Here is a 24,817-nt window from a genome sequence, read left to right as displayed (position 1 = left end):
AATCAGTTTTATTTCCTTATGTGAAGGTAAGGCAGTCATTCCGTTTTGATGAAAGTAGCTTGATTACAATACAGAAAGAGGATGCTGTTATTTACAGCTCTCACAATCGGCTCCCAGGCAGCAAGTTCAGAGCAGATTAGCATTCTCATTGTGTTCCGAGAACTGACTGAAACAGAAAGCATGATGGCCGATTTACTGGGCAAAGAATGAACCGACCATTACTGAGTGTCACAAAGACGGCCGGAGTGGGTGGCGTCAGACCAGAAGCAGGGAGTAAACAGACAGAGACTTGGGGTTTTGGTGGAGCTGAGCGAATGGTTTCGCTCAGCATTTAATAAAACAGCACAGAAAATAAAAGGTTTGAACAATGGAATACAAAACAGGACACGGCACTTGACGCCAAAATAAACAGACAGACAAAACGACTAGACACTAACACACAGGTGAAACGGAGACAAACAAACACGGTGAGTACAAACAACTATTATATTTACGATCTTACTTTCAATTACTCCTCTCTCTCACCCGTTCTCCACTCCCGAACACCTAACCCCCAGTGACTAAAACGTGCATCTATATATACTGTTGTGCTGGGATTCAATTACTAATTAATTACTCACTTGAATCCCAGCACGTGAATTCATTACGTGCAACCCCGTGCCACACATTATACACATTTTATCTGCACGTGAAGTGATGTGCCATCCTCGTGCCTAAATATAATTATACACTTTAAATACACGTGAAACACAGACCCGTTTATATCCCGTGTACCAATCTATACACCAACATTAACATACGCACCCATACAACACATAACACAAATGCACACAGGGGCGGGGTGCTTTGCCACATATACCCCCCCTTGTGCGCAGCACACATGGCCTCAACGGCCACCTCCCCCCTTAAAAATCCAGCAGTCCAGGACAAAGTCTCGGGCTGGGAAGGGAGGCTTCAGTGGGCCCATGGCTGGCCATGCTGTCAGCACCCCTGCCGGTAGTGGCACGGCTGACAGCCTGTTGGTCCCGTCCTGCAGCGAAAAAGCTGCGGGGGCAGGTGGTCCCCCGACCTCCCCCTTCTTCGTAGCCGGCAGCTCCCTCCTGTGGGGCTCCGGCCACAAGAACTCCTGCAGCGAAACTGCTGCTGGGGAAAGTGGTCTCCAGACCTCGTCCCCCTTCTTTGTAGCCGGTAGCTCCCTTTGGTGGGGCTCCGACCACAGTACTGCCGGCAGCGAAGAAGCTGCAGTGGGAGCAGGTCTCCGGACCTCCCCCACGATCTCCGGCAGCGAAACTGCTGCAGTGGGAGCAGGTCTCCGGACCTCCCCCACGATCCCCGGCAGCGAAACTGCTGCAGTGGGAGCAGGTCTCCGGACCTCCCCCACGATCTCCGGCAGCGAAACTGCTGCAGTGGGAGCAGGTCTCCTGACCTCCCCCACTTTCTTCGTGGCCGACAGCTCCCCTTGGTGGGGTTCCGGCCACAGTACTTCCTGCTGCGATGCGGAGCAACTAGCAGCCCCAGGCGATGCGGCACGGCTGGCAGCCCCAGGCGAGGGTGAAGCGTGGCAGGGAGTCAGGACCAGCCGGGATGCGGGTGTTGGCCCTCTTCTCGGCCTCTGCGACCAGGCGATTCTTACCCATGCTTCCCTCAGCAGCCTATGCAAGGGCTGCGGAGGGCCGCCAGCTTCACGCCCTGGTCTTTCTGGTGAAGGGAGAGGCAGCTCCTGCTTCTCTCCCCCTGATGGTGATGGAGGCAGAGGCAGCTCCCGCTCCTCTCCTCGTGATGGTGGGGAAAGTGATACCAGCAGGCATTCATCCTCTGCTGGTGGGGGAAGTGATACCAGCAGGCATTCACCCTCTGCTGGTCGACAGGGACCCAGCAGGCATTCACCCTCTGCTGGTGGACATGGCGGAGGCAGAGGCAGCTCCTGCTGCTCTGCTCCTGCCGGTGGAGGTGGCGGAGGCAGAGGCAGCTCCTGCTGCTCTGCTCCTGCCGGTGGAGGTGGCGGAGGCAGAGACAGCTCCGGCTGCTCTGCTCCTGCCGGTGAAGGTGGGAGCAGCGTGTAATCTCCTGGCGACGGAGGTGGGAGCAGCATGTCGTCTCCCCCTTTTTCAGGGGACTGGTGCTGCTCTGCCTCTCTTGCAGGGGACTGGTGCGGCTCTGCCTCGGAAGGGGAAACCAGCAGGCATTCTTCCTCTGCTGGTGGAGGTGGGACCAGCAGGCATTCTCCCTCTGCTGGCAGCTTGGTTCCTAGGGTTATGGAAGCCCCGACTTTCCTCTCTTTGGGCTGTGGACGCCCCGACTCCTCCCTTTTGGGCTGTGGACGCACCGACTCCTCCCTTTTGGGCTGTGGACGCACCGACTCCCCCCTCTTGGGCTGTGGACGCACCGACTCCCCCCTCTTGGGCTGTGGACGTTCGGGCTCCCCCCACTCAGGCGTAGGACGTTCGGGCTCCTCCCACTCAGGCGTAGGACGTTCGGGCTCCTCCCACTCAGGCGTAGGACATTCGGGCTCCTCCCACTCAGGCGTAGGACGCTCGGGCTCCTCCCACTCAGGCGTAGGACGCTCGGGCTCCTCCCACTCAGGCGTAGGACGCTCGGGCTCCTCCCACTCAGGCGTAGGACGCTCAGGCTCCTCCCACTTGGGCTGTGGATGCTCAGGCTCCTCCCACTTGGGCTGTGGACGCTCAGGCTCCTCCCACTTGGGCTGTGGACGCTCAGGCTCCTCCCACTTGGGCTGTGGACGCTCAGGCTCCTCCTCATAACTGCGGAAGGGACAGTTGGCGAACAGATGATCCTGGTCGCAGAGGAGGCACCCCGGCGTTGGCTTGTTAGATCGCCGTGGATGTCTGGCCCTTAGGCGGCACTCCTCCTCCCTGTCCTTCACCTCTTTATCCTCCTTCCATCCCATTTTATTTATTTATATATATATATATATATATATATATATATATATATATTTTTGTAATCCAACACTTTTTTTTTTCCAAAACATGCGGTTCCTGCTCTGGCCTGAGTCCTGGAGGCGCTGTCGATCCCACGCAGGACACCACGTGTCACAAAGACGGCCGGAGTGGGTGGCGTCAGACCAGAAGCAGGGAGTAAACAGACAGAGACTTGGGGTTTTGGTGGAGCTGAGCGAATGGTTTCGCTCAGCATTTAATAAAACAGCACAGAAAATAAAAGGTTTGAACAATGGAATACAAAACAGGACACGGCACTTGACGCCAAAATAAACAGACAGACAAAACGACTAGACACTAACACACAGGTGAAACGGAGACAAACAAACACGGTGAGTACAAACAACTATTATATTTACGATCTTACTTTCAATTACTCCTCTCTCTCACCCGTTCTCCACTCCCGAACACCTAACCCCCAGTGACTAAAACGTGCATCTATATATACTGTTGTGCTGGGATTCAATTACTAATTAATTACTCACTTGAATCCCAGCACGTGAATTCATTACGTGCAACCCCGTGCCACACATTATACACATTTTATCTGCACGTGAAGTGATGTGCCATCCTCGTGCCTAAATATAATTATACACTTTAAATACACGTGAAACACAGACCCGTTTATATCCCGTGTACCAATCTATACACCAACATTAACATACGCACCCATACAACACATAACACAAATGCACACAGGGGCGGGGTGCTTTGCCACACTGAGCCATTGTATTCGGTAACAGGCAGACATCTGCTTTTTAAAAACTTCGGAGCTCTAGACCCGCTTGCAGCAACGTGGAAATATATGTGCCATGCTTTTTATCCTTCCATTATTTTAAGTCTGTAAGACCTGTAGACATTTTCCATCTGAACTACTTAGAATTCATTCGCAGGTATGAATTGGATTCTCTGCCCCTGGGGTTCCTTTTTCTCAGTCTCCTGTGTAAAGATGTCCCTCTTCTTTATTTTAAGCATTTTAATGACTTAATTTTTTTAGATAATTTGAATAGGCTTCCCACCTCTCAAAGAATATGAATATATATATATATATATATATATATATATATATATATATATATATATATATATATATATATATATATACAGACGTGCTCAAATTTGTTGGTACCCCTCCACAAAAATCGAAGAATGCACCATTTTCTCTGAAATAACTTGAAACTGACAAAAGTAATTGGCATCCACCATTGTTTATTCCATATTTATTAGAAATCAGACTTTGCTTTTGATTTTTCATTCAACATAATATTGTAAATAATAAAACAAATGAAAATGGCATGGACAAAAATGATGGGACCCTTAACCTAATATTTTGTTGCACAACCTTTAGAGGCAATCACTGCAATCAAACGTTTTCTGTAGCTCTCAATGAGACTTCTACACCTGTTAACAGGTAGTTTGGCCCACTCTTCCTGAGCAAACTGCTCCAGCTGTCTCAGGTTTGATGGGTGCCTTCTCCAGACTGCAAGTTTCAGCTCTTTCCATAGATGTTCGATAGGATTCAGATCAGGACTCATAGAAGGCCACTTCAGAATAGTCCAATGTTTTGTTCTTATCCATTCTTGGGTGCTTTTAGCTGTGTGTTTTGGGTCATTATCCTGTTGGAGGACCCATGACCTGCGATTGAGACAGAGCTTTCTGACACTGGGCAGTACGTTTCGCTTCAGAATGCCTTGATAGTCTTGAGATTTCATTGTGCCCTGCACAGATTCAAGGCACCCTGTGCCAGGCGCAGCAAAGCAGCCCCAAAACATAACCGAGCCTCCTCCATGTTTCACTGTAGGTATGGTGTTCTTTTCTTTGAAAGCTTCATTTTTTCGTCTGTGAACATAGAGCTGATGTGACTTGCCAAAAAGCTCCAGTTTTGACTCATCTGTCCAAAGGACATTCTCCCAGAAGGATTGTGGCTTGTCAATATGCATTTTAGCAAATTCCAGTCTGGCTTTTTTATGTTTTTCTGTCAAAAGTGGAGTCCTCCTGGGTCTTCTTCCATGGAGCCCACTTTCGCTCAAAAAGCGACGGATGGTGCGATCAGAAACTGACGTACCTTCACCTTGGAGTTCAGCTTGTATCTCTTTGGCAGTTATCCTTGGTTCTTTTTCTACCATTCGCACTATCCTTCTGTTCAATCTGGGGTCGATTTTCCTCTTGCGGCTGCGCCCAGGGAGGTTGGTACAGTTCCATGGACCTTAAACTTCTTAATAATATTTGCAACTGTTGTCACAGGAACATCAAGCTGCTTGGAGATGGTCTTGTAGCCTTTACCTTTACCATGCTTGTCTATTATTTTCTTTCTGATCTCCTCAGACAACTCTCTCCTTTGCTTTCTCTGGTCCATGTTCAGTGTGGTGCACACAATGGTACCAAACAGCACAGTGACTACTTTTCTCCATTTAAATAGGCTGAATGACTGATTACAAGATTGGAGACATGTGTGATACTAATTAAAGAAACTAATTAGTTTGAAATATCACTATAATCCAATTATTTATTATCTTTTCTAAGGGGTACCAACAAATGTGTCCAGGCCATTTTAGAATATCTTTGTAGAATCAGCAATAATTCATCTCTTTTCATAGCTTCTTTGCTTTATTCTATGACATACCAAAGGCATGCAAGTATACATGATAAAATAGCTTTTAATTTCATCACTTTTCAGGAGGAATGAAGCATTATTTCAATGAGCTGTAAGGGTACCAACAAATTTGAGCACATCTGTATATATATATATATATATATATATATATATATATATATATATATATATATATATATATATATATATGCTTTGTAAAATAAAATATATGCTTTGCCTGAAATAATGATGGCCTTGCAAGTCCAAAAGCAGCTTAACTGTTTAGAATTGGACATGTGGTTTTAAACCGTCAATGTACTCCTCTTAAAAGATTTAAAATATGTTTTTGTCTAATGTATAGGCCTATTTCAAACAAAAATGTAACAGATTCTGGATTAAAACAATGGTTGAACAAATGACGCCTGGCTTTAAAAAGTACTATACAATACAGTACTTTATATCCTCTCTCTGTTTTGAAATTGTTTACATCATACTGTATGAAAACTGTAGTGTTAAGCATATTGTATCTCTCTTCCAATGGAAATAGGAAGACTTGATAAGTTATGACCTGCTTGTGACCAGAGCTGCTCTTTCCTGTGGTGGTTTTCTACAGACATTAGCATTTTATTAATTACTGTACGGCTAACATTTTAGACAGCCGGGGGGTATTATTTGAACAAAATAGTTCCGTTATTATTAATGAAGAACTTGCCACAGCAATGCCATTATTGCTATTATACTACCACTTTTGTCATTTATTTATTTAGCTTTGTTTATCTGACATTCAGTAGTCAATGGAAAAGGACGCTTGAGCATCCCTGTGAAGCGTTTTATCGGCAAGTAGTGGTTTAGAACAGGCGTCATTAATTAGGCCCCAGTGAGTATGTTGTGGGAGACGGCGTGGATGTAAATTAAACGCAGGTGGGTTTTCGGGCATTATGTATTTTTGTAGTGAAATTACAGGTTAGAGTAGATTATTTGAAGTCTACTTGTTATTTTTTTCACTGTAGGAGTTAGGATTTTATTTATTTATTTATTTTTGGTGTTGAATGACTGTATTGAGAACAGTTGTAAAACAAACATCCTTTATTATAACGGGGGGGGGGGGGGGGGGAGTCTCTGGTTTTGTCAATTTCTTGATATCCTTTTTGTTTTTGTTTACATGTTAGCACAAACATGTAATGGGGCTGCCGCTTGTGAAATGTGTGATTTGACCAATCAGAGAGCAGCATATCTGCCTGCCGTTTTATGAATGACAAAATACAGTACGATAAAAATCCTGTTTTACAGGATAAGCTAGATTTTACTTTGTGTGTTTGATTTTTGGTCTTCCATTTTCCAGATAGATTACCCAGTAGTCAAGAAAGTTCGAATTGCTTAGACACGTGAATGCGTTCATTAAATCACCTCTTCATTAATGCTTATCCAGCTAATGCATTTGACATTGTGTTTAACTCCTGACCAAATGTCACACAAGCTGCCATTTAAACAAACTGCCAGCTCAGCATGTCATTTCACATTGCTCCAAGTGAAACACCACCAGATTTCTGCAGCGAATCACAAGCCAGTAGAATGTCATTGTGAGGCCTGCAGAGTTGAACAAGCTAAATCTGTTCTCAAGACCTTTGGTTCATGGGAACATTTTGTGTGTTTGTTTTTCTTTTTTTTTCTTCTTTCTTATTACTCCTGTTGTTGGACTAGATAAGTAAAATCAGCTAATTTAATGAGTGGTAACAACCACAATGCATTTCTCTACAGCGTCTATAAAACACTTATCTTTAATACAACAACAGATTACTTTAAGTCTAACATGGCACCATCAGATGGGATATTCAAGTAAGGAAGAGATAGACTTTTATCTGTATAAGCTGATGTCTGTTTTTAGAAGAAGAAATAGTCTAAAAAATGTCTAATCAACACTACCAGTCTTTTTTGGAACAGATAAAAGCACGTATTATAGTGTATCTGTCTTTTCTTTCTTGTTGTCATTAAAGTACTGCCTGGTAAAATTCTTGTACTGTATGACCAAATATATGCCGTAGAATAGTAATAAAATATCTAAAGTGCTTTTTTCATAAAGGGTAATGGCCACCATTCTGAAGCAGTGATATTTCTGACCTATCAATAAGCCAGTGTAGATTAACTAAGTGTTATTTTGTTTTCGTTATTCATTTTATTTTCCATATCTGTGCACAGGAAAGATCGGCCTGTTTCCCTGGGGATTTTCCCCTTGTCTGGAGGAGACCCCCTGCTCACACCGGATGCCCAGCGAGACGGAGCCGAGACCCCTGGGACGGAGCTCTGGAGATTCAACAACCTCAGTCACCCCCGCTCCAACACAAGCCTCAAGGTGGGTCAGAGCGGGCCGACAGACTTCACTCACAGGGCCCAACTCAAACCAGTCTTGTCTTCAAGTTCCCCCAAATACCTTTGTTTCAGCCAGTTCCCTTCAATTTGTATTGTAGTGTGATGTATGCTGGATAGTCACTGCAGTTACAGACGAATATTATTTTTTATGTGGGAAGCACATTTATTACAGATATTTTACAGAAGTTGAAACAAACACAAAAACCTGTACTGTTGATGACTAAGTTGAGAAACTTGGCCTTTGATCCAGTGCAAGATCATTTTTCTAAACTTCCTCACTTATTTCAGTGATTTGATTTTATATATTACATAATACCTATTTTCTTCAGCGCATGACTAGAATTCCCGGTACGAAATTATCTTGAATATGTTTTTTTGCTTCTTATATTTAAATGTGTCTGTGAATGTATTAAAACTTCAAAAACATGTTCATTTCTATATGTTATCAACCATTAATATTAAACTCGGTTTCTTTTAGTTTTTTCTTTATAAGTCACACATTAGCATAACAAAATGAAAATACTGTCAGGCCTGCAGGACGTTTCACTTGGCTAGCCCAGCTTGGAAACGTTTTACAGTAGAAAAATTGCCTCTTTTTTTTTTTTTTTTTTTTTTTTTTTGCATTTTAATAAGGTTATGTTGGAATGCCTAAACAGAGTTAATTACATACAAATCCAACCCCAATCTGTTGAAGCATGTAAAACTGGGTGTCAGTACAAAAAAAAGAGTCTTGTCTCACTTGATACACACCAACACTTGAAGAGGCATGGAGGAGGGACACTGAGCTTTTGTAATACCAAGGTCTACAGAGGGAAATCAAATAGTAAGGATCACATCACCTGGGCAATCTTTGAGAATTCAAATCAGAATGCGACGTATGTTTTGCAGGTAAACAGTAAATGCTCTTGGGAATTCTTGGTTTCCATTTGGCTTTGGCACTACATATAGTTGCAGCTTGAGATCAGTAAATGCTGAACAATTGCTGGTTCCCAGAAGTCGCTTGAAATCAAGAGGGGCAAGGGACTTTAGTTGTTATGCCCCGTGCCTCTGGAACTCTGTCCCAATTTCTATCAGAAATGCTGACATAGTCGAACCTTTTAAATCAGTTTTAAAAACATATTTGTTTTCATTAGCTTATTTTTGAGCTGATGATTGATGATTGGCCAATGACTTTTTTATTTTTACTGTAAAGCGCCCTGGGATGCTCTGCATGAAGAGCGCTATATAAAAGCAAATTGTATTGTATATATTGTATTGTTCTGTACTGTTAATTCAGGTTTTAATTGAAAGTAACCAGCAAACTGAAAAGATGGTTTAGAATTGTTGTATAAACATAAGCACAGGCACATTTTTTAGAGATCTCATGCTGTGAAATCTGTGATTTTGTCTAAATATACTAATATTAAACTGTTTGCTATAAAACACACATCTCCTAATAATGTCATTAAACAGATATAAAAAAGACTGAACTGCAAACTGAAGTCTACATCATTTTAGTATGAAACAGACTATATCGGAAAATACGAACAAAAACACATTTTAGACATGTTTACAGTAGGTATCAATACATATATCTAAATAATTCTGCCTTGTATTATTCATGACACAGTACTGCATGTTTTTGATGCCTGCATTTGCACTGTCAGGAAATACAAATGACCCAATGTGGTTTGCAATGACCGCTGGCATTCATTTATATGGCATCCTTTATGTACAAACATGCCAGGGCGGTTTACAAAAATATACCAAACGAAATACTGCTCGCTAATAAAAGGTCCAATCAAAAACAAAACCTTAAACTAAGATTTAAAAATATTGATTGGTCGGCCAAGGAAACTTACTGCAGCAGATGAAAGACACATCATGCTTAGTTCCCTTCGCAATCGGAAGATGTCCAGCAGTGCCATCAGCTCAGAATTGGCAGAAAACAGTGGGAACCTGGTACACCCATCTACTGTCCAGAGAAGTCTGGTCAGAAGTGGCCTTCATGGAAGACTTGCGGCCAAAAAGCCATACCTCCGACATGGAAACAAGGCCAAACGACTCAACTATGCACGAAAACACAGGAACTGGGGTGCAGAAAAATGGCAGCAGGTGCTCTGGACTGATGAGTCAAAATGTGAAATATTTGGCTGTAGCAGAAGGCAGTTTGTTCGCCGAAGGGCTGGAGAGCGGTACACGAATGAGTGTCTGCAGGCAACAGTGAAGCATGGTGGAGGTTCCTTGCAAGTTTGGGGCTGCATTTCTGCAAATGGAGTTGGGGATTTGGTCAGAATTAATGGTCTCCTCAATGCTGAGAAGTACAGGCAGATACTTATCGATCATGCAGTACCATCAGGGAGGCATCTGATTGGCCCCAAATCTATTTTGCAGCATGACAACGACCCCAAACATACAGCGAAAGTCATTAAGAACTATCTTCAGCGTAAAGAAGAACAAGGAGTCCTGGAAGTGATGGTATGGCCCCCACAGAGCCCTGATCTCAACATCATTGAGTCTGTCTGGGATTACATGAAGAGAGAGAAGCAACTGAGGCTGCCTAAATCCACAGAAGAACTGTGGTTAGTTCTCCAAGATGTTTGGGGCAACCTACCTGCCGAGTTCCTTCAAAAGCTGTGTGCAAGTGTACCTAGAAGAATTGATGCTGTTTTGAAGGCAAAGGGTGGTCACACCAAATATTGATTTGATGTAGATTTTTCTTCTGTTCACTCACTTTGCATTTAGTTAATTGATAAATATAAACTATTAACATGTCTATTTTTGAAAGCATTCTTACTTTACAGCATTTTTTCACACCTGCCTAAAACTTTTGCACAGTACTGTATACTGGTCTCGGTCTCAACATATCTGGTCTCGGTCTTGGCCTTGGTCTCAAAATTTTGGTCTTGACTACATCACTGGTAATTGACACATTCTAAAAACTTTAAAACATCTTAAAGGGAATTACCTGGAAAATCTGAGTATCTGTATATCCTATTTCCCAGTAATAGTACCATAGTAAGTGAAAGCCTAGTGGGGTTGGTTTATTGATTCGAATTATTTTAACCTTATGAATGTTGCAGACCACATATTTTGAGATGGTGTCTTTACAGTGTTCTGTGATGCTCTCAGTTTTGCTTTCACATTCCTTTTAGAGGTCCCTTCTGTTCTATTATGTCCCCCAGGATACTTTGTTGTTCACACAAAAAAAAAAAAAAATTATGCTAATTGGATACTCAAGGGCTCATTTCCATTTAAAACGAGTAAACATGTTAGCAGATGTGAGCATTGTATTTTATACCCTATTGTATTTTTTGCTGCAGTGGATGGTGAAAATACAGCTCTGTTACAGTAGGGGAAACTATTTAATAATTGAATAACTTTAGAATTACATTTGCAATAAAGAGGTGTGTTTTTTTTTAATGCTTATTGGTTTGAAGCTACAAAAAAAAGAAAATCCTTTTAAAATGCAGCAATGCTGGTGTTAATATTTTAAAGAACTAAAATTTGAAAAATCCCCCTGCTCCAGCTTGTTCTGTTACAGGCTCTTGAAAAAAGGACAGCTTATGATTAAAGATGTGTGTTCCTGTTGAACAATTCCAGCAGCCCACTGGTAGTAATCTCATTAATTTGCCTGTAGACAAGGTCAGCTAAAATGCCTACCTTTGAATTCACATAGGTGCCAAACATTTTTCAATTGCAATTAATATATTGCAAAGAGTCTGAAAAGACAAGGTGTTGGGCAAGTTACTTATAAAAAGCAGTCCATTACAGTAACTAGTTACATTAACTTAATTATGTTGAAAAAAATGTAACTACTGTAGTAGCATCATTTACATTTTACAGATTTTTTTGGCTTTAAAGATCCAGCTGTTAAACACACTCAGACCCTCCTTTGACATAATTTTCTAGCAAAAATATAAAAAAGCGCATTCTTGTGACCTGTAAGGCTTGACTTGCACTGTTGAAGCGCTTTCTGATTTCCGTGTTATGCATTAGCCATAGATCTTTTTACATGTAACAAAAAGTACCTACATTTATCACAAAAAAGTAATCTGGTAGCACATTCCATTACCCGTCTGAAAAAGGAGCCATTACAGTTAAAAATTACTGAAAAATGTAATTAGATTACAGTAGGTTACGTTTAATGTTTTACTCCACAGCAGGTATTGGGATGCGATGCTTTGAACAATCAGGGAAACAAATCCTGCAAGAGGGGTACCTTGTGATTTTGTTTTTTTTATTATTTTACCTGAAAGCATTTGAGTCGTCATTCCCTGCAGACCAGTACTTTGTGTTTGAGTAAAGGGTGAAAAGATTAACATGTAATATCTCGCACAGCCCACATTGAAGGAGAGCATCTGCTGCTACAGCAACAGAGCATTAATAATGAGATAATGCGGTTAGTAGCATATTATAAACCTGTTTCACTTTTCCTGTGGAATTTTTGCAAAACTAGACTTGCCCAGAATAATGGCATGGGCGAACCAGATTCACCCAGCATCGATTTTGAAGCGTTGAACGAAACTAGACTCACCTGGGCTAGTCCCAAAATTCAGTGAAAACTGTTGAAAAAACTGGTTTCTTTTTCAAGTTCTGGGCCTATCTAGATTTGCCCGATTGGATGTGGGCGAGTGCCGGAAAAAAGTGGTAACTTCGAGATTCGCCCAGAAGCCCTTGGTGCTGGGCGAACTATATATAATCTGTTCATATATATTCTAGTGATGCTTGAATTCATGCCAGTGGACAACCACTGCATCACACTTTGATACTGATACCGGTTTAATGAACCAAACATTTGTGGATTGCTGAATTAATTAATTCAAGAAACAAGAGGAACCATAGAGGAAAATATTAATCACTAAATATTTACCAGCCCGTATTCTGTAGTTTCTTGCTGCTTACAAGCAATTGTAAGTGCCTGCCTGTTTTGTATGTGTATATTGCATTGCATGTATACTGCTCTGATTAGTCAATCCTATAGGACACAGTGAGCTGTTTATGTGAAAAGAAAAAATAGAATGCTGAATCCCTATATTCATCGACATCAGTGTGCCTAGCGAAAGATGACCTACTTTTATTTTCTTAAAATGAATAAGAAACAAGGACTGTATGTGACCTAGTTTATCTGTGTGATAGTTGTAGTTATTTATTTACACAACACTAAATGATTGGTTTATGACAGATTGGAAAATTAAATGTGTTTGTTCTTGTTGTATGGTATGTGCAGTGACAGTACAGACACCCAAACAAGTGCAATTCCACCGAGTAGGCTTTAAACAAATTGATAATAATGCAATAGGATTGAGACATGTACCCGATAAACCTGTCCTTTTTCTGCAGTCGACCACGTTTTCAATTCCTTTTGGTTTAATCCGTATGGCACGTCATGTAGAAAATGTCCATAGGCAGAGGCAGGCTTAAGTCAGCTTAAGTTACCATGAAATGTCAGCCTGACCCTGTCTCGGAGATGGGAAGACCTGAGGCTTCCTGATCCACCTGCTGTGCCAGTAGATATAATCTTTCCACCTCATACAACTCTTTTAAAACTACCAAATCAAACATTCCTTTTTGGAAATTCTGTACAGTACATATTGTAAATAGTTTGTCTGTGGACACCATATTATGGTTTATGGAAATCATGATCCATCTATCTGTAATATGCTTTTTATTACAATATAAATCCCCAGTATCTTGGTGTACATAAACACAAACGCTATGGTATTTCTGTCTTCCTCTTCATCTATCAAAATCTGTTTACAGTGATTTGATTTTGTAGCTGCATCATAAATCCGAGGCAGGTTTTGTTATGCTGCTGTTCCACACAAGTAAAGCAGTGTTTTTGAGAAAATGAGGAATGCATAGAAAGAATGTCATTTGCTTCTTCTTTTCCGGTCAGATCAATTTCAGTTGTACAAGTTTAATGCTGCTTTATATGTGTTACATAACAGTCTGTCCAAATAAAGAAAGGAACATTGCTCGGAGCTACGTTACGTAAGCCCTTTATAATATGGCCAACAGATTGATTTTTCCCGTTGGAAAATCCAATATTATCTAGTAAATACAAAATGTGTTTACTATATTTTCTTTTCATTTTTGTGTTGTTCGGTTTGTATTTGGGCTGATATTTCGCCCTGTTTCCACTAAATGCCAGTATTTATTAGAAACACAAAGAAAATGGATATAGTTTGTAAACTTCTATAATTGTGTGATTACAGAACCTCTTCATGGTGGTGATGATGATGATGATGATGATCCTTCCGCAAAAAAATGTTACTAATTTTGGGCGCATATGATCTTGTATTTGTCACTGTAAATAAATATTTTGTATAACAATCACAATTTAAATGAGTTTTTAATTTAAATTAAGATACGAACGCGTACTCCAGGGTGCACACTTTAGGTTCCATGAAGTAATTTATGGTGCAGCTGGAACATAAACCAGGAGAGCTCCGGACCTCAAGAACCGGAATTGTGCACCCCTTTATTTATTTTTACTTTGACATACACGTTACAATATATATGCAGTGGATTCAGAGCCTGTTTTATAATATAAAGCCTAATCCTTTCCCCATTTCAGCCTTTTGAAAACTACCCAACACCGGACCTGTTTACTGCACCTTAAAATGCAGTTCATTTTAATTCTCTTCCCAAGCAGTTGGAGGCAGAAGATGTTCAAAAGCAAAGGGGTGGCTGGGAAAATGCGATGGCCGCTGACAGCAAGGTAGCTGGAATAAGTAGTCAGAATTGGAAACCATAACCAACTACCACGTGTGCTGTGGCCTTCAGTAGTCTCATGTGTTTTTAGCAGCCCACAATACACAGCTTGATGCATTGCATGCAACCTGTAACATAAAAAAAATAAAATAAAAAAAGAATAGGGCTACATGGCAACGCACGATCTGTTGCATGCCACTTAGTTTATTTGCCAAACAATCGGTAGCCTATTCTTGGTATCATGAAAACCCTGGTTGAGATTACACCTTGAAAGTGATGACAGATTCTGCACAGGTTACTCTAGGGTGTTTCTCTGGTTAGTCACATGTTAACGTATTAAGTTGCATGCAATATGTTGTGCTTTGTTCTGCTGACCAAGTGGTGGGATTATTCAACATGGTAGTTTTCCTATTATAACCACTAATTTAGTGATGCTAACTTGTCTTTTTTTGTTTTTAGACTGATTAGCAAAAGTACCATTTTAGTTTTGTTTTCTGCTGAATTATGTCTAGTTGTGTTGATCTGTTTTATGGAGTAATTCTGATGCATCTTGAGGATTAATGTTGATGTTGTTGTTTTTTTTATTAAAGTGTTCATAGTGGTGAATGTTTATCTGTGACCAGTCTATTGTACAGTATGACAAGTGCATTAATGTGTCCATCAGTTCATTTCTATCTAGGCCTATATCAGGGCTCCAGAATTTGACTAAAACATTTTTTTGGTAACTGTCTTTTTGGGTTTAGGTGCCACTGGCACCTGTAACCCCAAAAATGCTGCCTGTCCCTTTAAGAAAGTTTGTCTGGAGCACTGTATATCTAGTTGTGAAGTCCATATTCTGTCTGTTGTGTTATTACAAATGTACTGTAAGTTTGTCTGAATATATGTGTCTGTTGCCCCGTTTCCACTGCCTGGCGCTCCCAACTACAGCTGCCCACGGCAACAAACGGTTCCACGGATCACCCAAGTGGCTGACCTGTTCAGGTTTTTTGTCTCATACTCAATGTAGCTAAACTAGTTACAAAGGAAGTGTGTCATCTCACAGCCAGCAGGTGCGTGTAGAGAAGAAACCAACAGGAAAATCGCTACCTTTGTGGCCTGAGTTTCTTTCATATAGCCAAAGCACACATTACAATTCTTTATTGTTTTTCTTTCAACTTTATTGTATTCACTAAACCGTGTTCACACAAGGCAAAAGTCTGGTTGCATTCCTTTTTTTTAAAATTATTATTCATGATAAACACAAGTTTGGGCTGTGCTGTCCTTCTTAACCAGATTCCTTTTTTATTTGTAATGAGCCTACGGTTAAATATATTTGTTACCACCGGTTTCTTTAAAACAAAACACAGTACGATCCCACAATCCCCCAGTGACCTTTGACGCACAGCAAGAAATTGGTCGAAGAGGTTGGTCGGGTTTGGCGAAAAGCACTGAAACACTCTTGATTTCAGCGGCTAGCTGTGGGCAGCCACAGTCTAGTGCCAGGCAATGGGAACAAGGCAAATGTAAACTATATTTTCAAAATTTTACGCAAAATAATCACAACTTAGAAACTGGAGACCACTGCAAATAAGATGCTTCTATCTAATATGTTATTATGGGACTCCTCACAACATGTGACTTAGCCAGTACGTGGTTTTATTGGGATTCAAACCTGTCCCTCCCGTCTTTCTTTCTCCTAGGCCTGAATTGTTTCTTCTTCATTTTAGGATGAGCTTTCAGACGTCAGCCAAGGAGACTCGAAGTCTGTCACTCCGCTGTCGACTGCTGCATCGGATGTGGTCATGCACTCTGTTGACACTCCTATAAAAGACGAGGCAGAGGGGCTGACCAAAAACCTAAACACTTCAAGCAGGAAACCGGACAGTAGCAAAATCATAGAAGGGCAGGTAACCCCGGGCACCAGGACTGTCTCAATAGGTAAATCTTGTATTCCAGACAGCATGGTCTTCTGTTCTCCATTGTCAATGAATGCACCATTATCCAAGTCCCAGCCTGAATATTGTAGCGTCTATAAACGGATTGATGATGATAATAAGTCCAAACAGGGGGTATGTAATACAGTTATGGACGCTTGGGAATAGACATTTGTTTGCACAATATAGATTTCAGATAGATAGCAGTGATTTGTTTTGAGAAATCGTGTTTAGAAATGTAAAATAGCCCAAAGGAGCCATTAGGATTCAGTTTAATTTGTAATGATCACCAGGATGCAGTAACTAGTCTCAATGGTATCCATGGCCAAACCAGCAGTATTTATTCTTGCTCTCAGTGTATTTGCTAGTACAGCTTCAACTTCATATGCTAAGTGATATAGAAAGAAAATCTAAAACCACACTTCACTATGACCTGTGAATTAAGACAGCTCATGTGACTTTTTTGTTTTAATGCTATGAGATAGTGACTTCATATTAGCATGCGATTCTCTCTGTCAAGTTTGATTGTGGGTATGGTTAAAACATTGTTTACCCTTTCCTAAAGTGATTTTTTTTCTCTAAGTAAAGTTCCATTACAGGTGGTGTCAAGTCATGCAAAATCAAAACCAGAAATTCCAATTTAAGATACATGGGAATATAATAAATGGTTTGTACAAGGCTGGGTTATTGCATTTCACATATCTCAACTGTAAGTGCTCCCAGTGTCCCATTGGAGGGTATACAATCATGATTACATTATGAGGGTTTCGGTATGGATCTGGTAAAATAAATAATATGAGAAAAATCATGTTTTAAAGGTTCAACTGAAAATGAAGATAAATCAGAAGTTCAGGCCATTATTGAGTCGACCCCAGAGCTGGATATGGACCTCAGTGGATACAAAGGAGCCAGGTTAGACAACACACAATCTCAAAATCAAGTTTTTACCTTTTCTAAGGGAAAAAACAGAATAATAATCCTTGCAGAAATTACTGTATTATGTCTTATTTTTTCTAATATATGTTCTATAATCCTAATAGGTTACTCTTTTACAAAAAACAATTGGTGTATACATGTTTAGGGACTTTTAACCTTAAATGGATTGTAGTTAAAAGAATTCCATAAACTTCCCCCCAAGCCATGCACTTCAACTCCCTGTTGTAGATCTCAAAAGTGTAGTTTAAAAGAAACCTCTTTTTTGAAACATATCATCAAGCGCTACATTATGTTAAAGAAATCTCTGTGGAAAGATTTGCTTTCAGAAAGCCTTGCACTTTCTTGGACATTTTGCCTTACCAAGGTCAGACTGGAACTGACATTAGTAGAGTCACGCGACAAATGCGTAAGGGAGGCAGCACCTGTGCTGAAAACTGGAAGAAAGTGGGTGGCAAAGAAAGCTGTGGAGGATGCAAAGGCTGCCCTTCGAATTGGTGATATCATGGGGTAAGTTCAGCATGGTAGAGGGGGTCTTGGTCTCAGTTCAGTTCCTCCTACATGGCACAAGGCAGCCCCAGCTCAACGGAGGAAGATGGTAGTCAACGAGGTGCAAAAGCAGGAGGAGAGGATGAGGTGTATAAAGGCCATTTCCCAGGCCAAGCAGGGAGAATGGATGAGATGGGAGAGTGTGGAACAACGCAAGATAGGCTGGCAAGACCTATGGTCAATGGAACAGAGCAGGATCAGTTTCTTCATCAGGTCAACATATGATGTTCTCCCATCACCACAGAACCTAAACCTCTGGGTAGGAGAGGATCCCTCATGTCCTTTGTGTTCATCACCTGCAACATTAAGGCACATTTTGACAGGATGTAAGGTGGCTCTTAGCCAAGGACGGTTTACTTGGCGCCATGACCAGGTGCTGCGATGTTTGGCCTTAGCATTAGAAGACAAGCGTAACATGACCAATAAGTTGCCACCTGTTCCATCAAAACATTACACACAAAAGACAACATTCCTCCGCCCAGGAGAGCAACCACCAAGAAAAGGTGTTAAAACCAATCCTCGCCCAGGACAACTGGAAGCTGCTAGAGACTGGAAAATGCTGGCAGATGTTGGTCAACGGCTTACTTTTCCACCCTAGATTGCCACCACTAACCTTCGACCAGATATTGTCTTGTGGTCTGGATCAGCACGCCTTGTTCACCTGGTAGAGTTAACAGTGCCATGGGAGGATGCTGTAGATGAGGCGTATGAGTAAGAAACTGCAGTATGCTCAACTAGCCACTGAAGCGGAACAGTGAGGATGGAGAGTCCGGGTTTACCCAGTGGAAGTGGGTTGTCGAGGATTTGTGGCACACTCTACAACCCGGTTTCTCAGAGACATCGGATTCAGTGGCCAAGAGTTGCGTCGCACAGTGAAGAACTTTTCTGAAGCAGCAGAGAGGAGCAGCAACTGGCTGTGGTTGAGACGGAAAGATTCTGGCTGGGGATCTCAAGCACAATAGAAAGAAAGAAACGCTGATGTACAGGTAAGTAAGCTGGGCTGAGTTGAGTGGGGGACGGAGGGGGGTGATACTGGGATGCCAGAATCACCGTCGAGCCCTCTTGAGGTGTCGTGGGCTAGTCGACGAAACACTGAGGATGGAAGGTGCCCACTTGAAGACCCCAGAGATGTACCCTACTTAGCTCAATCCAGACGGTTGTCATGCTGATGCGCAGGGGGGGCCGCACTGTGGTTGATCCCCGGAGCCAGCATCGCAGCCGTTGTGTGTGCTGATGCGCCAGGGAGGCAAAATAAGCTGATCCCTGGAGCCAGCATTACACTTCAGCCATTAACACCAGACAGAAGGATATCTACATCATCATATGGAAGGAAACGTAAATGGATGGAGACACATATGGATCACATTAGTTTACTGTAAAGCCACGTCTTAGTTGGTGCTTATCTTGGCGAGAGCCGAGTTCAAATCAGCATGAAGTTTTAACATCTACTCTCGTGTAATGGAAATCAAGCAAGTGTAACAGATGTCCTGAGAGTAAGGGATGGAAACTGAGAACTTCCTTAACCTAATATTATATTGGATATATCTTTTTTTATTTTTATTTTTTTATTCAAAACTGCACTTTCGAGACTGTGTAATGGAAGTTTATTTTTCTAGCTACATTCGCGTTGAATGTTTTGACTCATCTGAAACAGTTATTATTGCTGCAGAACCTCCACATATGCATTAAGTAAATAAACTAAACCACTAAAAAAGACCACACAAACAAGTAACTACAAGGGAGTGAGAATGTTATAACTTCAAATAAAGTTGCCTTGGAAAGCTGTAATGACAAAATCATTTTCTAGATGGTTTCACTCTGTTTTACAGCAGCTGAAACTTTTAAAATACCATTTTAATAATGATTGTGAATGTTGGGCTTGCACATTGTCAGTTGTGGTCAATCAGATCTCATATTTTAAAGTTCAAAGTTTTAGAAAGAAACTCTTTGAACTATAAATGATAGGGAGTGGTAAGTGATCCTGTTTCCTGTCTCTTTGGTTTCTTTTGTAAAGCACTCCAACCAAAGGCATTGAGAACAAAGCGTTTGACCGGAACACAGAGTCTCTGTTTGAAGAGCTGTCCTCTGCAGGTTCGGGGCTCATTGGGGATGTAGATGAGGGTGCAGACTTGCTGGGTAAGAAAATACTTTAATATTGCAAAGATACCACGATGCAGTCGATCCTCATTAAAACAAACTCGGATAAAACACATTTCCTCAATATCTTTAAATAGTCCCCCCTCCGAACAGATATCTTTCTGTAAATTACAGCTTGTTATACAAGTTCACTTGGTGTGATTTTTTGTTAGAATGTTCTGTGGAGCCCCAACAGGCAAGAATCAATTTATTTGGATAAGTGGAAACTGTAGTTTTCAGACGGAGTACAGTACAAGTGCAGTATTGAGAGATAAGTGCAATCATTTCCATTTTGTTGCTTTAGCAGGACAACTGATACCAAGGTTCATCTCGCTGGGAGTTTTCACCAGAACAGATTGCTGGAGACTGTGTCAAGGGCACATCCAGTTTAGGCAGATTAAATAAATGACAGGCAAATCAGCCAGTGCACCCCAACAGTTGCCTGTTCTGAGTAAATGGAAGCAATTCTCAATATAAACTCACTCTAGAGATCAATACAGCTTACACGATTTACAAAAATAAAGCTAAATATGCACATTCATAAAATATGAGTGGTTTAGGAGGGATAGGTAAGGGCTACTGGGTATAATTGTGAGCTGAATCACCTTGTTGCACAATATTTAACTGTTGCCCCAGTAATTGACACTCCTCTTTAGCATTTTACTGACACGACTTTACAAATGATATTGTGAGAAAGATGTCGACCTGACTGTTCTTAATGATTTCTGCAGCAAACTGAGGAATAAACATCCTCAGATCTGACATTAGTTCCCGGTCACATCTTTATTTTAAACCGTTTCACTTGATTGCTGAGAAATCACACACAGAATACTGTACTGGGAAATGGCATCACACGTGACCAGGAAGAGGCATTCCATTACACAGTTAACTTGTTAAAAGAACTGTAAAGTAAGAACATTAATAAATAATGCATGATATTTGAGGGATTTTAATGAAGTGTAAAGTCCCTCCCCAAATGACCTGTCTGACGTATTCCCTTGATGAAGAACTCCACATGTCAGTCACGCATTTCTAAGCCCTTTTATTTTTCTGTATGTTTTTTTATAAGAGATGTAAAGAGGGCACTGGTTTGGCTGAAAAGTAATGGGCTGAAGCTTAAAGGAATGTGTTGTTATCTGTGATCGTTGATCAAAGAAAACATTTGCTAATCGTTTGGTCTGCTTCTGTGTTTTCACACTGTCCAAGAAATCTAGAGCATGGAACCATGTGTCTGTGGGTGGATGTTGGGGCAATGGCTAATCACTGGAAACGTGTACTGTACTATAGCATGTCATCCTTGCTTCTAAAATAGAAAAATCTCCCCCCAAAAGTTTTGAAAAATAACAATCAATACAACAGATTAATAACATAAAAATAAAGAAAAAATTGAAATTGAATATTTATAGGATGCCTCAGATAAGGTGACTTCATTTTTCTAGTGAATCTCCTCCATTTATAAAAGTGAAGTCAAGGTTATTTCTGTAAGTTGTTGAAATGTTAATTTGAATATTATATACAGTGCTTCCTCGCTATAAGGCTCTCGATTATGAGCATGAATTCCCTTGTTCTACAGTTTCTATAAAAATCATTTTTTAATAATAAAGATACAAGCTTGATAGCTGACATTTAGTGAGTGCTTGGTGTTTGATATTTAATCTCGATTATAACGCGCCTCGGATACAACGCTCCTACATCAGGTCCCCCAATTCCCTATACTAGTGATTCATGCAATATTTCGACAGTAAATACCGTACCGGTGTTGTTCAAACTTAAACAACTTCTCAGTCTAACTTCCGTTTCTGTCTCTCCCTTTTGATACAGTATCTGAACTGAAGAAAAGCTGCGCTGGCACTTTATAACACAGACATTTTATTCAGCATTCGTTTTATAACTAAATAAATATTAGGCCTATTACATGGTTATCTTTTCTAATGTATTTACTTTTTTGCTGCGAGAGGAGCTGCAGCTTTCTCCTAGAGATGAGACGCTTCAGCCCCACTCCGGCAACCGAACCTGGGGCGAGCCCATTCCCTTTTCCCCTCGCCCGACCCGCTCTCCTTCTTGCACTTGGTTTGCTTGTCTGTTGCTTCAAACTGAACTCCCGACCGCCGTTTAGCCAGGCTATTTATAATTTTAAAAACTGCTAATTAAAATGATCCATGAGTGGGAATGTTACCTTTTTAGAAAGTTACACTATATGTGCATTATAGAGAGGGAGTTATTTTATTTTGTATTTTAGTCAGATGTGTGTTATGTGTCCCGCGGTGCCCCCCACCCCCTCCCCCGTTTATAACGCTCTTCGGTTATAACCTCTCCTATTGTGTGTCCCCCGAGACCCGCATTATAGCGAGGGAGCACTGTACATTAATATGCACAGTCTCATAGTACCAATGTCTTCTCATGAGCACTATCGGTGACCGAGAAGTGCTTGCTGTAAGAGACATGGTCGTACATAAAAGCTGTTATAAATTAGCTTCAATTGAAGAAAAACAGAGCAAATACATAATTAATATGCATTTTATTCCACAAGCTTATTTGGTCAGCTGTAGTATTTCTAAGTTTTACGATGCAGTTGGTTCAATGCTGATGGCAGTATAGAATGTATTTGAATGTCTGTGAATCGGGCACCTTTGAATGGCTGAGACAGACTTTTAATATATTTTTTTAAATTATAAAATAAATGCATCAATGATCTATATCGGCTACCAATGTGTTAATGTGAAATTATTTGTGATGATGATATTATTATTATTATTATTATTATTATTATTATTATTATTATTAAGCAACACTAATTCCTAAATCAGAACCTTATTCCTAAATCAGTGTTTTCAGTGAAGTTAACTAGGGTTTCTTTTTCCCTGCTCTCCTTTCCTCCTTGGTCGTTTCCCTAGGGGAATACTCTGGTGTGTATGTTTTGTACTATTTGTTAGTTTTCTATTGGCCATTTCCTTCTAGAATGCACTTTTGTTCTTTTATAATTTTAAGAATTAATTTTCTTTTTTTAAATTCAATTGCTTGAAAGCAACTCAGTAGAGAATGGCTATCAATTGAGTATTCAATAGTATTCTGGGGTGCTGATCAGTCCAAACTAACTGTAAAGGGATCAGTTATTTCCTAAGTATGCGTAGTATGCATTTGCATGTGCTGTATATAGAATACTATATTTTAGATCTGCATGTTTTAAAATCTATTTATAAAATAGAAGTGAATGCGTACTGTTAGTCAGTGTGAGCATGTCAATTCAGCCCTGTATTTGCCTATTGTGGTTTTGTGTGCAATAATTTGAATGGAGGAAAAAAGATCTGCAGCTGTTTAAGAACTGAAAACAATTCAAAAGGTCGAATTTAGCAAATTATCAGTTCAATTACGGGTCTAGTTAGGTAACTGAGCGCTCAGATGGAATGAAAAAAAGATTTTGATCTACCTGTGCCATTGTGTTTTAGTACTAAAACCATTAGATTGCAGTGTGCACTGTTAGTTTTGTAGCTACTCCGTTTCCAGGGTGAGTGGGGTTGCAGTTCTTCTGTGTAGTTCTCGATGTACATCTCAAACACGTGCACTTCTCCCTGCTGCTCTGCCTTGCATTTGCTTGCTGTCTCACTGCTGCTCACTGTGTGTAAATGTTTCTGTTTTTTCTGCTCTACATGGATTGCATGGTTTTACAGACCAAAATTTCTTTGGTAAGATTCCATCAGCTTTATTATGCTCTATAGACGCTCTTTAATCTCTGTACTTTTGCTGAGCTAGTGGGTTGTGAAGTCAATAAATCAGCCTTCTCCATGCACTCATGCTGTGGGTTTGATTACTATTGCTAAGCTTGATTAGGTACTATGCAGAGCCTACTACCGCATTCAGTTAAAAAAAATGCATTGGTTAAAAAACAAATAGTTTCAATTGCTGCAGTTTCTTTCCAACCAAAATACCTGTTCTAGAGGCTCCAAAATTGTATTTTGTATTTACCAATTACCAGGTTATTTTGGTATTTTGCCTTTTGTAAAGTTTATACTACAGTGATACGGTGCTTATTAGAAATGTTTAATTTATCTGTATTTCTCCAGGCATGGGCCGTGAGGTTGAAAATCTTATTTTGGAGAACACACAGCTTCTGGAGACGAAGTAAGTCTTAAAATGTTTTCAGTCTCTTGATTTCACAAACTCATCTGGGCACTTAAAACTGTTTGCTGACAATGACTATTTAAAGTATTTGAACTATTTACAAGAAACACATTACTTTACCTTTTCTGTGTCCCATGTTGTCTGTATCTCAGCGTTATATTTGTAATCATATTGGCGACTCATTTTAAAGGCACATGCTGTAGTACCGCTGCCAGAAATGTATTTATTCCAGGTGTGTATGTATATACTCTGAAGTACCATTCACGTAGCATACCGTGCTTTTTTAATATCATTAACTATTAAAGGACACTATATGTATGAATACGTTTACAGTAGCTCATTTCTTTTGCTGGGCCTAAACAGAAATGCGCTGAATGTGGTCAAGAACGACCTGATTGCCCAAGTGGATGAGCTGTCTTGTGAGAAGGAGGTGCTTCAGGGGGAACTCGTTGCTGTGAAACAGGCTAAACAGAAGCTAGAGGAAAAGAACAAAGAGCTGGAGGAGGAGCTCAAAAAGTGAGTAGCAGATGTTCTTCATCTCAAACTGCTTG

The 24,817-nt window shown here is 40.7% G+C and overlaps 1 protein-coding gene across 13 annotated transcripts in view; it reads left to right on the top strand.

Moving 5' to 3' along the window:
* LOC117424382 (C-Jun-amino-terminal kinase-interacting protein 4-like) overlaps positions 1-24,817 on the top strand; it is a 102,321-nt gene that overhangs the window by 49,244 nt on the left and 28,260 nt on the right. For 4 of the 13 annotated variants that reach the window (XM_034040672.3, XM_034040667.3, XM_034040671.3 and 1 more), the window contains 6 exons: positions 7,750-7,903; positions 16,323-16,533; positions 17,348-17,441; positions 20,026-20,147; positions 24,209-24,266; positions 24,630-24,782. In XM_034040672.3, the coding sequence (XP_033896563.1) occupies positions 7,750-7,903; positions 16,323-16,533; positions 17,348-17,441; positions 20,026-20,147; positions 24,209-24,266; positions 24,630-24,782 (792 nt within the window). Of the gene's footprint in view, positions 1-7,749; positions 7,904-14,554; positions 14,624-16,322; positions 16,534-17,347; positions 17,442-20,025; positions 20,148-23,815; positions 23,831-24,208; positions 24,267-24,629; positions 24,783-24,817 lie in introns of all 13 variants that reach the window. The other 9 variants (XM_058992468.1, XM_058992466.1, XM_058992470.1 and 6 more) reach the window with 4 other exon arrangements.

This window comes from Acipenser ruthenus, chromosome 19 (assembly GCF_902713425.1).
Source record: "Acipenser ruthenus chromosome 19, fAciRut3.2 maternal haplotype, whole genome shotgun sequence".
Taxonomy (NCBI): Eukaryota; Metazoa; Chordata; class Actinopteri; order Acipenseriformes; family Acipenseridae; genus Acipenser; species Acipenser ruthenus.
Note: the sequence above shows the minus strand (reverse complement) of the source record. Positions and strands in the feature narration are given on the sequence as shown.